This window comes from Schistocerca gregaria, chromosome 8 (assembly GCF_023897955.1).
Source record: "Schistocerca gregaria isolate iqSchGreg1 chromosome 8, iqSchGreg1.2, whole genome shotgun sequence".
In the NCBI taxonomy this organism is placed as follows: Eukaryota; Metazoa; Arthropoda; class Insecta; order Orthoptera; family Acrididae; genus Schistocerca; species Schistocerca gregaria.
This window is the reverse complement of record NC_064927.1, coordinates 255,209,355-255,224,198: the sequence shown is the minus strand read 5'-3', so window position 1 is coordinate 255,224,198 and position 14,844 is coordinate 255,209,355. Positions and strand designations below refer to the sequence as shown.

Sequence of the window (14,844 nt, the reverse complement as noted above, 5' to 3'; positions counted from 1 at the left end):
CAACAACAAAAGTTGACAAGATAGCTGACAAAAGCTTCATGTACTGCTAGGGTGGAGAGGATGTGAACTTCCTTTGATGGTTCTCTCAAAAATCGACAAGCAGTGGATCACAAGTGAATGTGATCCATGCATGACTGAATTCCTTTTGCACATTGACACCTAGCCTGTACACAACAGAGAATTCTCATTCAATGTTGCCTGCCCCCTTTTTTTGTGTGTTCACTTCAGTGTAAATGGGACTTGACAGGGCTGGAAAAGGGTGTGCTGGGTAGGTGAAAGGACAGGTGTTGCATCTGGGTCTTCCACAGAAATGTGATCCCTGTGGCAAGCTGTTGGGAATGGGAGTGGCATAGGGGGACCAGGACACTGCAGGTTAAAACTCTCCAGGCCATGAAGTGATGTGGTAATACACTGCAGCACAGCAGTGTCCAATTGTGCCTGTACGAAATATATTAAAAGAAAACCTACACCCTATAAACACACAGGGACTGGGAAGGAGTGAGGTTTTGGCAGGTCCTTTCACAGATTTACTTTTTGTTCTCATTGACCCTGATGTCAGATCAGCTTGAATATAGTTGCACATTAATGCATACATCCTTGATTAGATTTACCTTGCCATGTCCTCACACACCCCTAATCCTTCCACTATCCCAAAGAACCAGCAGAAAAAGAGTGCCAGCCTCCTCACTCAATACCACTTAGGACCAGAATAATTAAATCATGTCCTTCTCCAGTTCTTTTGACTACTATAATGTCCTGAAATTAGGAATGTCCTACCTATGATCTTTCCCACTCCCCCTAAAGTGCTAGTCTGCCAACCACCCAATCTACACAACATCCTGATCCATCCCTATGCCACTCCCACTCCTAGCTGCTTGTCACAGGGGTCACATTCCTGAGGTATACACAGGTGCATATCCTGCCCAGTTACCCTCTTGGCAAAATCTACTCCAGTTCTGTCACTGGCTTATCCTATCCTACAAGAGGCAGGGCAACCTGGGAAAGCAACCATGTCATTTTACAGCTCTACTGCAATATCTGCACAGTTATCTATCACAATGAACAGTCGCCATCAAACTGTGGTTAGGAGCACCTAGTGACAAAACATGCAGTTGAGAGCCAGTATCACAACACGCATGTGAGTATAACATGCCAGAGTTCAATGGCTGATTCACAATAGTAGCAGTACCAGCTTTCTCTGCATGAACTGTTTAGCAGACTACATGAAGGGAAAAAAGGGCATTGGGCTTTTCTAGATATGTCTAAGCTCTCTGAACCTGTCGATCATGGAGTACTATTATCCAAATTAGAAACTTACAGTAGTAGCACTAAATTCCTTAGGTTTGCATTTCTGAAAAAGAAGAATGTGTACTACTTATAAGAATGAAAGTAAAATCCTAACAGTAACATCAAAATGCAAAACTCTCAAGTGTGGAGTACCCCAGCGAAGTATTCTTGGGCCATTTTGGTTTCTTGTCTGTATTAATGGCATAACACAGCTGCAAAATGAAAAGCTAGTGAATTAAGGTGACGATACATCATTTATTAGCCAGGGTTGTATTGAACAATAAGCATTCCAAAGCAATAAAGATAACTCTGAACTGTACACAGAATATCTAACAATATATAAACTTATTAAAAACAAAGATTCCAAGACTTACCAAGCGGGAAAGCGCTGGTAGACAGGCACAATGAACAAAACACACAAACACACACACAGAATTCTAGCTTTCGCAACCAATGGTTGCTTCTTCAGGAAGGAGAGGGAAAGACGAAAGGATGTGGGTTTTAAGGGAGAGGGTAAGGAATCATTCCAATCCCGGGAGCGGAAAGACTTCCCATAGGGGGAAAAAAGGACAGGTGTACACTCGTGCACACACACACACACACACACACACACACACACATATCCATCCGCCCATACACAGACAAAAGCAGACATATTTAAAGGCAAAGAGTAAGGGCAGAGATGTCAGTCGAGGTGAAAGTACAGAGGCAAAGAAGTTGTTGAAAGACAGGTGAGGTATGAGCGGCGGCAACTTGAAATTAGCGGAGGTTGAGGCCTGGCGGATATCGAGAAGAGAGGATATCCTGAAGGGCGAGTTCCCATCTCCGGAGTTCGGATAGGCTGGTGTTGGTGGGAAGTATCCAGATAACTTGGATGGTGTAACACTGTGCCAAGATGTGCTGGCCGTGCACCAAGGCATGTTTAGCCACAGGGTGATCCTCATTACCAACAAACACTGTCTGCCTGTGTCCATTCATGCGAATGGACACTTTGTTGCTGGTCATTCCCACATAGAAAGCGTCACAGTGCAGGCAGGTCAGTTGGTAAATCACGTGCGTGCTTTCACACATGGCTCTCCCTTTGATCGTGTACACCTTCCGGGTTACAGGACTGGAGTAGGTGGTGGTTGGAGGGTGCATAGGACAGGTTTTACACCGGGGGCGGTTGCAAGGGTAGGAGCCAGAGGGTAGGGAAGGTGGTTTGGGGATTTCATAGGGATGAACCAAGAGGTTACAAAGGTTAGGTGGACAGTGGAAAGACACTCTTGGTGGAGTGGGGAGGATTTCATGAAGGATGGATCTCATTTCGGGGCAGGATTTTAGGAAGTCGTATCCCTGCTGGAGAGCCACATTCAAGGTCTGATCCAGTCCCGGGAAGTATTCTGTCACAGGTGGGGCACTTTTGGGGTTCTTCTATGAGAGGTTCTGGGTTGGAGGGGATGAGGAAGTGGCTCTGGTTATCTGCTTCTGTACCAGGTCGGGAGGGTGTTGGTGCGAGTGTACACCTGTCCTTTTTTTCCCCCTAAGGGAAGTCTTTCCACTCCCGGGATTGGAATGACTCCTTACCCTCTCCCTTAAAACCCACATCCTTTCGTCTTTCCCTCTCCTTCCTGAAGAAGCAACCATTGGTTGCGAAAGCTATAAGCAAATTCCAGTCCTGTAGGGACTACTTCAAAAATTATAATCTACTCACTATGTATTCATTGTAGGACATTAAAGGCTATTAATGTTTGTGAAATAGAATGATGGTCTAAGCATAATGAATGGAGATATTCATAATTAAGCTTTTCCCTTCTCATCCCATCTAGTAAGTCTCCCCTGACCCGGATTTCTGGGTGACTTTTCTAAAATGTAACCCTTTTCCTATTCCATCTCCAGTCCTTTCCCTTCACCCTCTTCCTTCCCCTTCAACTCTTCCACCGGAAGCAGGAGCCACTGTCTTTGAAAGCTTGTGAAAGTTAAATCCTTTTGTGTCTGTGTGTTACCCTGCCACTGCTAAGTGAGTAAATTTTTTTATCTGTCGATTTACGTTTTAGCATGTAATGTGCCACTTTTTGTATATAACTATTAAATGTAGAGTTATTATGGATAAATAAAGATTATTATTATCCTCAATGACACTTTAAAGAAAATTTTTGTGAATTTAGAAGAATAAATACATATTAATGTTGCAATTGGAAATTCATTCCTACTTGTCAATGCTCATTTTTTATTCTGTGTCTCACTGGAGTAAGTGCAATCATTAGAGTGGTAAGTTTTAGTGCATTCATTGTAGTATCTGTGTCTCACAGCACATATATCTGACATATTTCCCAAGGGTTAAGGAATACTTCACTGGAAAAAACCCTTTGCACACAAAAATGAGATTAATACATTTTATGTGAGACACAGGAAAGTGCACATACCTGTTACAATAATTATGCCACTGTACCACACCCTACAAAAGCCCTCATAAGGACCAGAAATATAAACACTTAGAAGTTTAAGTGTGAAAGTTCTAGCAGTCATTGTACTTGCAGCAGCAGTCTGATTCTCCAACAAAGGCAAAGCATCCCACTGCCACTCACAGAAATAAGAACTACCATTACTGGATGGAGATGACAACACACCACTACCAACAGGCTTCAAGATCCCACCACAAACTGTAAACATAAACAAGGAAATACTTCATTACAAAAAATAGTTTTAAATGCAGTTTATAATACCTTACTTACTTAGAAGCTTCTAAATGCAACCTACTCTATTAAGATCCGAAAGCTATATTAACAATACCAAAAGGACAGGACACAGAGCAGGCATTGAGCTGCAGGCAGCGACGATGAGAAAGACTCCTAAAATATTAAGCTCTCGGACAATGCATTTTTTCTGAAGTAGAAAACTCACACACATTCAGACAACCACACCTTTCACACACATGGCCATTGTCTCAGGTGCTGTGGCCCAACAAGGCACCAGTCAAGGTCCAGTGGCCAGAGACCATGTTTGTGTGAGAGTTGTGTTTATGTGAATGGGTTTGACTTCTATTTGGAAGACACACACATTAACACATATTGCATCAATCAAACCACACATTAGCACACTCCACATAATTTTGGCACATCTTGAACTTTACGTATCTGTCAACAAAACTGCTTCCTAGTCATAAAATTAACTTTGTTGTCTTCGGTAATCAAAAAATTACACTGTAAATTACAACTTTTTTAAGTTGCAGCTTGAATAGGAAAGTAGCTAATTTGTGGAATAACCATTTATATGATACTCATAAAATTAGAGCAAATAAAAAAAAGATAATATTACTTTTAGGTATGGTATAAGAAGAAGTGGATGGTTCCAACTTGCTCTGTTACAAGTAGGCTTGTATAACTTGCAATATATCTGATGCTTGCATACTTTGTTACAGAACTAAGTACAGAGGGATAGCATGAGTGGGTCCCTTCCAGTTGCAGATATCTTGAATAATGTACTGAAAATCTCGATTAATATATTGAAATTCCACTGAATAGTGTATTAAATTTCAGAGATATGAGGTATCTTTCTATTGGTATGTAAGTGATATCACAGTAACATACAGCTACTATTCAAAATTATATGTGCAACATTGAGTGTGTAGTATCAATTATTTTCTAAGATTTTTCATTGTTTTTTCTTTTCATTTATTGACAGCGGATAACTGAATTTTGACAAAAACTATGAACATACTGTTTTTCCTTATTGTTAATTTAAATGTATGTTCTAATATCTCAGAAAGTAATGTTTTAACACTGCACAGTACTTTGTTATAGGAATATTCAAATCACACTTTTTATCATAAATAAACAATAATGTCATTATCATAATTAGTATACCAGAAGGAAGCCATAATCTTGATGAATCCAGCAGTTATGTAGTCTCCATGAAACATTTAGCTAACAGATTTCAGTTGTAAAACATCAATAGACTGAGATTAATGTATGTCCTGAGAAATGTAGTTCTTCATGGAGAAGATCAAAATTCTCAAACACCAACACTAACTATATAAATATTTTCATCATTTTCAGTGAATTTTTACAGTGCATAATGCCCAGTACTGTCGTATTCTTCTCTCCGTTTTGTACAGCAATTTCTCTTTTCTGTTGATTAGCCAGCTCAAATGTTACCTTAAAAATGTATTTTCTCAAAACCCAAGTTCAGTTTTATTAGTTGAAACAAAAATATAAAACTGTTAACAATAAACAACTCACATATCTTAATCCAGTATATTTTATAAATGCAAATTCACTGATTCATACAACAGTCTGTCTGTATTCAATATTTCTGGCTCCTTCAACAAAAAGTTCTGGGTTAATTTGCTGCATCAAATTCAAGTAAAATTCCGAGCTTTGGATGACTGCCTCCATCATAATTGCCAAGGGGTAAGTCTGATTGGAATGAAAGTGGCAAGGCTAACACTTTTCTGCTCAGAGGATGGCATCTGACTAGTTAGATCACACCATGCTGAATCTATGAAGGTGATGTATGCTCAGGTGGCATCCTCAGTGTACACAGATTATGTTTAATACCCACAGTCCAGTATCATTTGCAGTGCCATCTCCCCTATAAGGTGATAAACTATGTGAAATCTTTCTCTGTGGTATTTCTTTGGCAATTTCACACTTAATGCATTGCTAAATATGTAGCCCGCATCTCTACACAGTTATTATTGATGATTATGATGAAGTCCCATACTCCTTGACAGTCTGTGGGGGATGATGTGGGAGACCCGCACCGTTGTACTAGGCAAGGTTCTAGTGGAGGTGGTTTGCCAATGCCTTCCTCCGACGTTAGTGAGGATGAATGATGATGATGAAGACGACACAACAAAACACAGTCATCTCGAGGCAGGTGAAAATACCTGACCCCCACCAGAAATTTAGCCCAGGACCCCACGGTCAGTAAGCAAGAACGCTACCTTGAGACCACAAGCAGCGGTTGCATATTCTAATTTCCACTGCTGCCCTAATCACGAACTCCCAACTGTTTGAAATGTGAGGCAGAATCCTCTTTTGTTCAAACATAACTATGTGTCTGAAACTTCCTGGCAGATTAAAACTGTGTGCCCGACCGAGACTCGAACTCGGGACCATTGCCTTTTGCGGGCAAGTGCTCTACCATCTGAGCTACCGAAGCACGACTCACGCCCAGTACTCACAGCTTTGCTTCTGCCAGTATCTTGTCTCCCACCTTCCAAACTTTACAGAAGCTCCCCTGCGAACCATGCAGAACTAGCACTCCTGAAAGAAAGGATAGCCAGCCGGAGTGGCCGTGGGGTTCTAAGCATTACAGTCTGGAGCCGAGCGACGGCTACGGTCGCAGGTTCGAATCCTGCCTCGGGCATGGATGTGTGTGATGTCCTTAGGTTAGTTAGGTTTAATTAGTTCTAAGTTCTAGGTGACTGATGACCTCAGAAGTTAAGTCGCATAGTGCTCAGAGCCAAAGAAAGGATATAGCGGACACATGGCTTAGCCACAGCCTGGGAGATGTTTCCAGAATGAGATTTTCACTCTGCAGCGGAGTGTGTGCTGATATGTGTCTGTTTTTTTAGACTATGATCAACCACCAGTTACTTTAAAAATTTCAGTGCTTAAGGTGATGTTGATGTTCAACATAGTATCCAGGAATAGTCCATTAGATTGCCTCATGTAACTGCTGCCACATTCTGAAAAAAAAAAATTATAAAACTCTGCTACTGTCAGGCAGAGATTATCTTTAACAGATCACAACATTTCTTCAATTTTCTGGGGAGATGGATCTGATTCCGTGCCTTATATATCTTACTTGTTGTTGCACTGCAGAATGGAAGCCTTGCTATGTAAGGGCCCTTATGCCATGGCTGAATGGCTCTGTACCTTGGTTTTCTCAACACGGTTGACCTAGTGCCATGGACTGAACAATTATACATTGTTAACACCATCATCTGATGATTAACCTCCAAGCTAAGGTGGTCCTTGCCAGAAATAGTCTTTGTTCTGCATAGTATGGTGGTCAGCATAACCCCCTTCGGAGCTGAAATGTCTGAAGCTATGCCCACGAAGATACAGGAGCTTAAGCATCAGTTTATGGTATGCAAAATGGCCAAGTCATCCATCTGCTTTCTATTTGACCAACACATGTAAGAAAGACATATTCTCATCCTTCTCCGTCTCCACCAAAAATCTTATTATGGTATGAAAAATGGCCAAGTCATCCATATGCTTTCTATTTGACCAACACATGTAAGAAAGTCATATTCTCATCCTTCTCCGTCTCCACCAAAAATATTATGTTTGGATATACCACTTGTATCGTTGATGAACTGCTACATCTCCTTGCTGTCATGCATCCATATTAAAAATACATCATCACCAAATCTGAAGAAGTGGAATGGATAAGGGTGGGCTGGAGGGGGCAGGAGGAAGACCAGTGTTCAATGTTCATTCTTCAAAATCCTCCATGATAAAATTAGCTATGACTAGTGACAGTGGTGAACCATGGCTGTGATAATACACACATCAAAAAAAGTTTGGCATCACCTTGGTTCTGAGAGGTCCGGAACCTGTACAGAAAATTGGTATAGAGATCAACATCAACGTCATTCCCGCCCTTTTCATGGTTCATGAAAACCACACATAGCATGTTGTACCACCATACAGCAACACCTTCAGAGGTGACAGTCCAGACTGCTGTACACACCAGTACCTCTAATACCCAATAGCACATCCTCTTGCATTGATGCATGCCCATATTCACTGTGGCATACTATCTACAAGTTAATCAAGGCACTCCTCAATGATGATTTGGCGTACACCTCTCAGACTGGTTGGTAGGTCACGTTGTGCATAAACAGCCCTTTTCAATCTATCTGAGGCATCTTCGATAGGGTTCATGTCTGGGGAACATGCTGGTCACTCTAGTCGAGCGATGTCATTATCCTGAAGGGAGTCATTCACAAGATGTGCACGATGGGTGTGTGAATTGTCATCCAAGAAGACGAATGCCTTGTCAATATGCTGCTGATATGGTTGCACGTATTGTACAGCCATTATGGTGCCTTCCATGACCACCATTAGCATAAGCCGTCCCCACACAATGCTGTCCCAAAACAGCAGGGAACCCCCACCTTGCTGCACTCACTGGGCTGTGTGTCTAAGGTGTTCAGCCTGACCAGGTTGCTTCCAAACATGTCTCTGACAATTGTCTGGTTGGAGGTATATGCCACATTCATCGGTGAAGAGAACATGATGCCAATCCTCAGTGGTCCATTACGCATGTTGTTGGACCCATCTGTACTGTGCTGCATGGTGTCGTGGTTGCAAAGACGGAACTAAATGGCTCTGAGCACTATGGGACTTAACATCTATGGTCATCAGTCCCCTAGAACTTAGAACTACTTAAACCTAACTAACCTAAGGACATCACACAACACCCAGCCATCACGAGGCAGAGAAAATCCCTGACCCCGCCGGGAATCGAACCCGGGAACCAGGGCGTGGGAAGCAAGAACGCTACCGCACGACCACGAGCTGCGGGCCAAAGACGGGTCACCATGGACATCGGGAGTGAAGTTGCCCATCCTATTGCGCACAGTTTGAGTCATAACATGGCATGCTGTGGCTGGAAGAAAAGCATTATTCAACATGGTGGCATTGCTGTCAGACTTCCTCCGAGCCACAATTCGTAGGTAGCGGTCATCCACTGCAGTAGTAGCCCTTTGATGTAATCAACAGTTCCTGTCTCTCTGCATCTCCTCCATGTCCGAACAACACTGCTTCAGTTCACTGCAAGATGCCTGGACACTTCCCTTGTTGGATCCCTTCCTGGCACAAAGTAACAATGCGGATGCGATCGAACCACAGTATTGACCGCATATGCATGGTTGAACTACAGACAACATGAGCCATGTACCTCCTTCCTAGTGGTATGACTGGAACTGGTTGGCTGTCGGATCCCCTTCGCCTAATAGATGCTGCTCATGCATGGTTGTTTACATCTTTGCACAGTTTATCTTTGCACGGGTTTAGTGACATCTCTGAACAGTCAAAGGGACTGTGTCTGTGATACAATATTCACAGTCAATGTATATCTTCAGGAGTTCTGGGAACCTGGGTGATGCAAAACTTTTTTTGATGTGTGCATTTTCCAATGTAGAAAGCTACAAAATAGCAGGTCAGCAACTGGAAGCAGTTAATTCCATAAATTATCTGCGAGTACGCATTAGGCGTGATTTAAAATGGAATGATCATATAAAGTTGATCGTCGGTGAAGCAGATGCCAGACTGAGATTCATTGGAAGAATCCTAAGGAAATGCAATCCAAAAACAAAGGAAGTAGGTTACAGTACGCTTGTTCGCCCACTCCTTGAATACTGCTCAACAGTGTGGGATCCATATCAGATACGGTTGATAGAAGAGATAGAGAAGATCCAACGGAGAGCAGCGTGCTTCGTTACAGGATCATTTAGTAATCGCGAAAGCGTTACGGAGATGATAGATAAACTCCAGTGGAAGACTCTGCACGATAGATGCTCAGTAGCTTGGTACGGGCTTTTGTTAAAGTTTCGAGATCCTACCTTCACCGAAGAGTCAAGCAGTATATTGCTCCCTCCTACGTATATCTCGCGAAGAGACCATGAGGATAAAATCAGAGAGATTAGAGCCCACACAGAAGCATACTGACAATCTTTCCATGAACAATACGAGACTGGAATAGAAGGGAGAGCCGATAGAGGTACTCAGGGTACCCTCCACCACACACCGCCAGGTGGCTTGCGGAGTATGGATGTACATGTAGATGTAGATACATGGTTGTCAAGGTGTGTCAAAACAGTTTCAAACGGCAAAATGACTGCCAATAATTTTAATGTTTTGTCTATTGGTATCTTTTTAAAAAGGGACACCATGTGAAGGAAGCTGGTAATTTCAATTTGGCCTATCCTCATCTGATCTGCTTTACCATCTCTACAGACATCTAAGAGTTATTAAAACGTTGTTTAAATTAAATACTTCTTCAGTCTTGCCATATAATTTTTTGTCAACCATTTTACACTTGGCTGCTATTTATTTTGGGTGGGAAAGAGTGCTTGTGCTCAACTGGGAACATTGTAGCTGAGAAAAAATATCAATGAAGCACGGTGGCTCAATTTAGCTGATTATAAGAAGAACTATCTCCTCATTCTGTCTTAGAAATCAGAACCATGTTCAGTATTACAACAATAACTGTCTTCATTTCTTCTGATCAAACATTTCAAATGGTTCAAATGGCTCTGAGCACTATGGGACTCAACTGCTGTGGTCATTAGTCCCCTAGAACTTAGAACTACTTAAACCTAACTAACCTAAGGACATCACACACATCCATGCCCGAGGCAGGATTCGAACCTGCGACCGTAGCAGTCGCATGGTTCCGGACTGCGTGCCTAGAACCGCGAGACCACCGCAGCCGGCATCATACATTTCTCCACAAGTGTTACACTGAATATCTAGTTAGTTGATATCATTTTCTGTGTTTCATTTTCTACATGCACACTTGTTGCTGCCACAATTTTGCAAATAATGCCATGCATGAAACACAGCTGGTAACACTAAGAAGCTACTGTCAGATGAGCAGTGTGAGGAAGCATGGATTCCTATAGTTGAACAGAGAATAAGAATTTTGTAAAATCATTATCATAATAAGCCACCCAGTTACATGAGACAGACTTCACATTATACTCAATTTTTTCTTGAGCTCCTTTAGATCTTATATTACTACATACCAGAAGAGCTTTTTGTCGCTCACTGTCATCAGTAAATTCTCCTCCAGGCTTAATTTATTACAAAAATGTAGTTTGTATTATCATCATGATCAAAGCACTTTCAGATGCCATTTTCATACAAGCATACACTGCATGAGAAGGACACAATCATCTGCACAGGTTACAGAATGCAGCCTTCTCTTAACAGAGCAGAGAACTAATATTGTATGTTGATTACTGTTTGTACTAGATGAAGGAACATTGTGTAGTGCCTGCAAAGGCAGGATCTACATACCCAATGAAGGGGCGGCAGAGGCGGGCAAGGGGGGGGGGGGGAGAGAGAGAGAGAGAGAGAGAGAGAGAGAGAGAGAGAGAGAGAGAAAGAAAGGGTGGGGAATGTATTGAACATTGTCAGACATTGGAGGCAAAGAACAAAATCAGGATGCCAAATCTTGCTTCATACAGGAGCAGAAAGGGTCACATAATTTCCAGTGAACTTCACTAAAGCAGAATATTATCTTCCATAATCCTCAACTGTTAGTTGTGCAACACACCAGCAGCCGATTAGTAACTTTATCTTGTCCATCCACATTTCCCTTCCTCCCTCCCTCTCTCTCTCTCTCTCTCTCTCTCTCTCTCTCTCTCTCTCTCTCTCTCTCTCTCTCTCGCTATCTCTCTCTCTCCATCTCTCTCCCCCCCCCCCCCCTGCCAACCTCCGCCGCCCCTTCATTGGGTATGTAGATCCTGCTTTATGTTACAGAGTTCATTATGGTGAATATGTTTTACATGCGGATGGCTGATTGTGTTCTTTGATCCTAACACATAATTTCTCCACAAGAGGTGAGTTTTAATGAGGAAAGTTTACTAAAATATGATGATATTTGTTTTATAGATATTAGGCCAAGGTCGAAAACATAATTCTCTACCTAATGGTTCATCTTCCAATGATGGAGATGTCTTCAGAGGCTTTAATGATTCAGGAAGCACTTACTGTCTTACACAAGCTCGGCAACACAAACTATTTATATGTATCCAGGCAACAGTCAGTTTATGAAATCATCAGACTGCTTCATAAGATCATGGAGTCATGTCAACATATGTTATGAAGCTTTTAGTAGTGAAGAGTAGGCACTGTTTGTTTTATTTAGCACTAAGACTCACAACTTGCATGCCGGCTGCGGTCGCCGAGCGGTTCTAGGCGCTTCAGTCTGGAACCGCGCGACTACTACGGTCACTGGTTCGAATCCTGCCTCGGGCATGGTTGTGTGTGATGTCCTTAGGTTATCTAGGTTTAAGTACTTTTATGTTCTAGGGGACTGATGACCTCAGGTGTTAAGTCCCATAGTGCTCAGAGCCATTTCACAACTTGTGTAATTTCAATCTTTCTGCTTTTATGTAAAATTTGATTTGTGCTTGTGAATTTAATGGTCTTTCTGTACATCTTGGCATATTAATGATTAGGTATTGCAAAAAACACAGTGTCAGTGAAATGAAGTGGGGTGATTCCCTTGTTCCAGAGTGTGATCTGCTCCTGCTGAATTATTCATTTTGTAACAACTGCTCTTGTGACTCCTTAAGGTGTGTGTTAATGTTTCGTTTAGTAGTTCGTATGCGCACTTGACTGCAAGTACAAGGGATTTTATGTACTCCTGTTGTGCAAAGTGGCAGGCAAGTTCCTTTGCTGTGTTCAAATATTCATGCACCTTTCTTGTTGCTTTACACACACTAGCTGTACCTTCTTTTCTGAATATTCTGCTAATGCAATATGTGTCAGTCTTTACGTATGGAAGGAAATTTCCCCAGTAGTATGTTCTGTTTCATTAGAAATTCTAGACCTTTTACGGTGTGATGCTCTATTCGTCTCTTTGTCATAGTAGCCATTTCTCCTGAAGGCAGTTTTTATGCAATTGAGTTCATCCTCCAAGTACTGCAATTGACAGATTCTTTTAGCTCTGGCCACCAATATTTTGATAACTCCTCGTTTCTGCTTGGGATGGTGACTGGTTCTCTACATTTACACTACATCTATTCTCTGCAAACCACTATAAGGTGCATGGAAGAGGGTATGCCCATTGTGCCACTTCCATTCTATTCACATACTGAGTGTGGGAAGAACAGCTGTTTGAATGCCTCTGTGCAAGAAATGATACAATAATCTTATCCTCACAATCCTTATGTGAGTGATACATAGACAATTGTAGTATATTTTTAAAATCATCATTTAAAGCCAGTTCTTAAACTTTGTTAATAGACTTTCTTGGGGACAGTTTGCATCCATCTTCAAGAGTCTTCCAGTTTAGTTCCTTCAGTATTTCTGTGACACCCTCCCATGGACCAAACAGACCTGTGACAGCTAGCGCTGCCCTAGTTAGTCCTTATCGGTATAGGTCCCACACACTTGAACAATATTCCATAACCAGTCACATGAGTGTTTTGTAAGCAGTCTCCTCTGTAGACTGATTGTACTTCCCCAGTATTCTTCTCATAAACCAAATCTACCACCCTCTTTAGCCATGACTATGTGATTCAATTTAAAACCCTACAAAGTGTTAAACTCGGATATTTCTATGAGTTGTCTGATTCTGGCAGTGACACACTGATATTGTACTCACAGGATACAACATTTTTTCGCTTTGTGAAGTGCACAATTTTTCATTTCTGAATATTAAAGCATGCTGTCAATCTCTGTACCACTTTGAAATCTTATTAAGATCTGAATGAATATTTAAGCAGCTTCTTTCAGTTAGTACCTCATTATAGATAACTGCATCCACTGAAAAAAGTCTGAGGTTACTATTAATATTGTCTGCACAATCATTAATATACAACTTGAACAGCAAGTGCCCCAGCACACTTCTCTGAGGCATACCTGAACTATTTCTGCATCTGACAATGGCTCTTCATCTAAGATAACATGCTGTGTCCTCCCTACCAAAAAGTCCTCAATGCAGTCACAAATTTCACTTATTCAATTCCTGTGAAGGTATCTGTCCATGCTAGTGGACTTAAACCATAAAGTTCCATCAGGCTTTCTAAGTACACTCCTGGAAATGGAAAAAAGAACACATTGACACCGGTGTGTCAGACCCACCATACTTGCTCTGGACACTGCAAGAGGGCTGTACAAGCAATGATCACATGCACGGCACAGCGGACACATCAGGAACCGCGGTGTTGGCTGTCGAATGGCGGTAGCTGCGCAGCATTTGTGCACCGCCGCCGTCAGTGTCAGCCAGTTTGCCGTGGCATACGGAGCTCCATCGCAGTCTTTAACACTGGTAGCATGCCGAGACAGCGTGGACGTGAACCGTATGTGCAGTTGACGGACTTTGAGCGAGGGCGTATAGTAGGCATGCGGGAAGCCGGGTGGACGTACCGCCGAATTGCTCAGCACGTGGGGCGTGAGGTCTCCACAGTACATCGATGTTGTCGCCAGTGGTCGGCGGAAGGTGCACGTGCCTGTCGACCTGGGACCGGACCGCAGCGACGCACGGATGCATGCCAAGACCATAGGATCCTACGCAGTGCCATAGGGGAACGTCTCCATGAAGCTGGGCTACGGTCCCGCACACCGTTAGGCCGTCTTCCACTCACGCCCCAACATCGTGCAGCCCGCCTCCAGTGGTGTCGCGACAGGCGTGAATGGAGGGACGAATGGAGACGTGTCGTCTTCAGGGATGAGAGTCGCTTCTGCCTTGGTGCCAATGATGGTCGTATGCGTGTTTGGCGCCGTGCAGGTGAGCGCCACAATCAGGACTGAATTCGACCGAGGCACACAGGGCCAAACCGGGCATCATGGTGTGGGGAGCGAGCTCCTACACTGGCCGTAC

At 42.7% G+C, this 14,844-nt stretch overlaps 1 protein-coding gene across 1 annotated transcript in view; it reads right to left on the bottom strand.

Moving 5' to 3' along the window:
- LOC126285431 (cubilin-like) overlaps positions 1-14,844 on the bottom strand; it is a 1,398,426-nt gene that overhangs the window by 259,781 nt on the left and 1,123,801 nt on the right. The window contains exon 50 of the mRNA XM_049984811.1: positions 3,693-3,929. Within this exon, the coding sequence (XP_049840768.1) occupies positions 3,693-3,929 (237 nt within the window). The remainder of the gene's footprint in view (positions 1-3,692; positions 3,930-14,844) is intronic.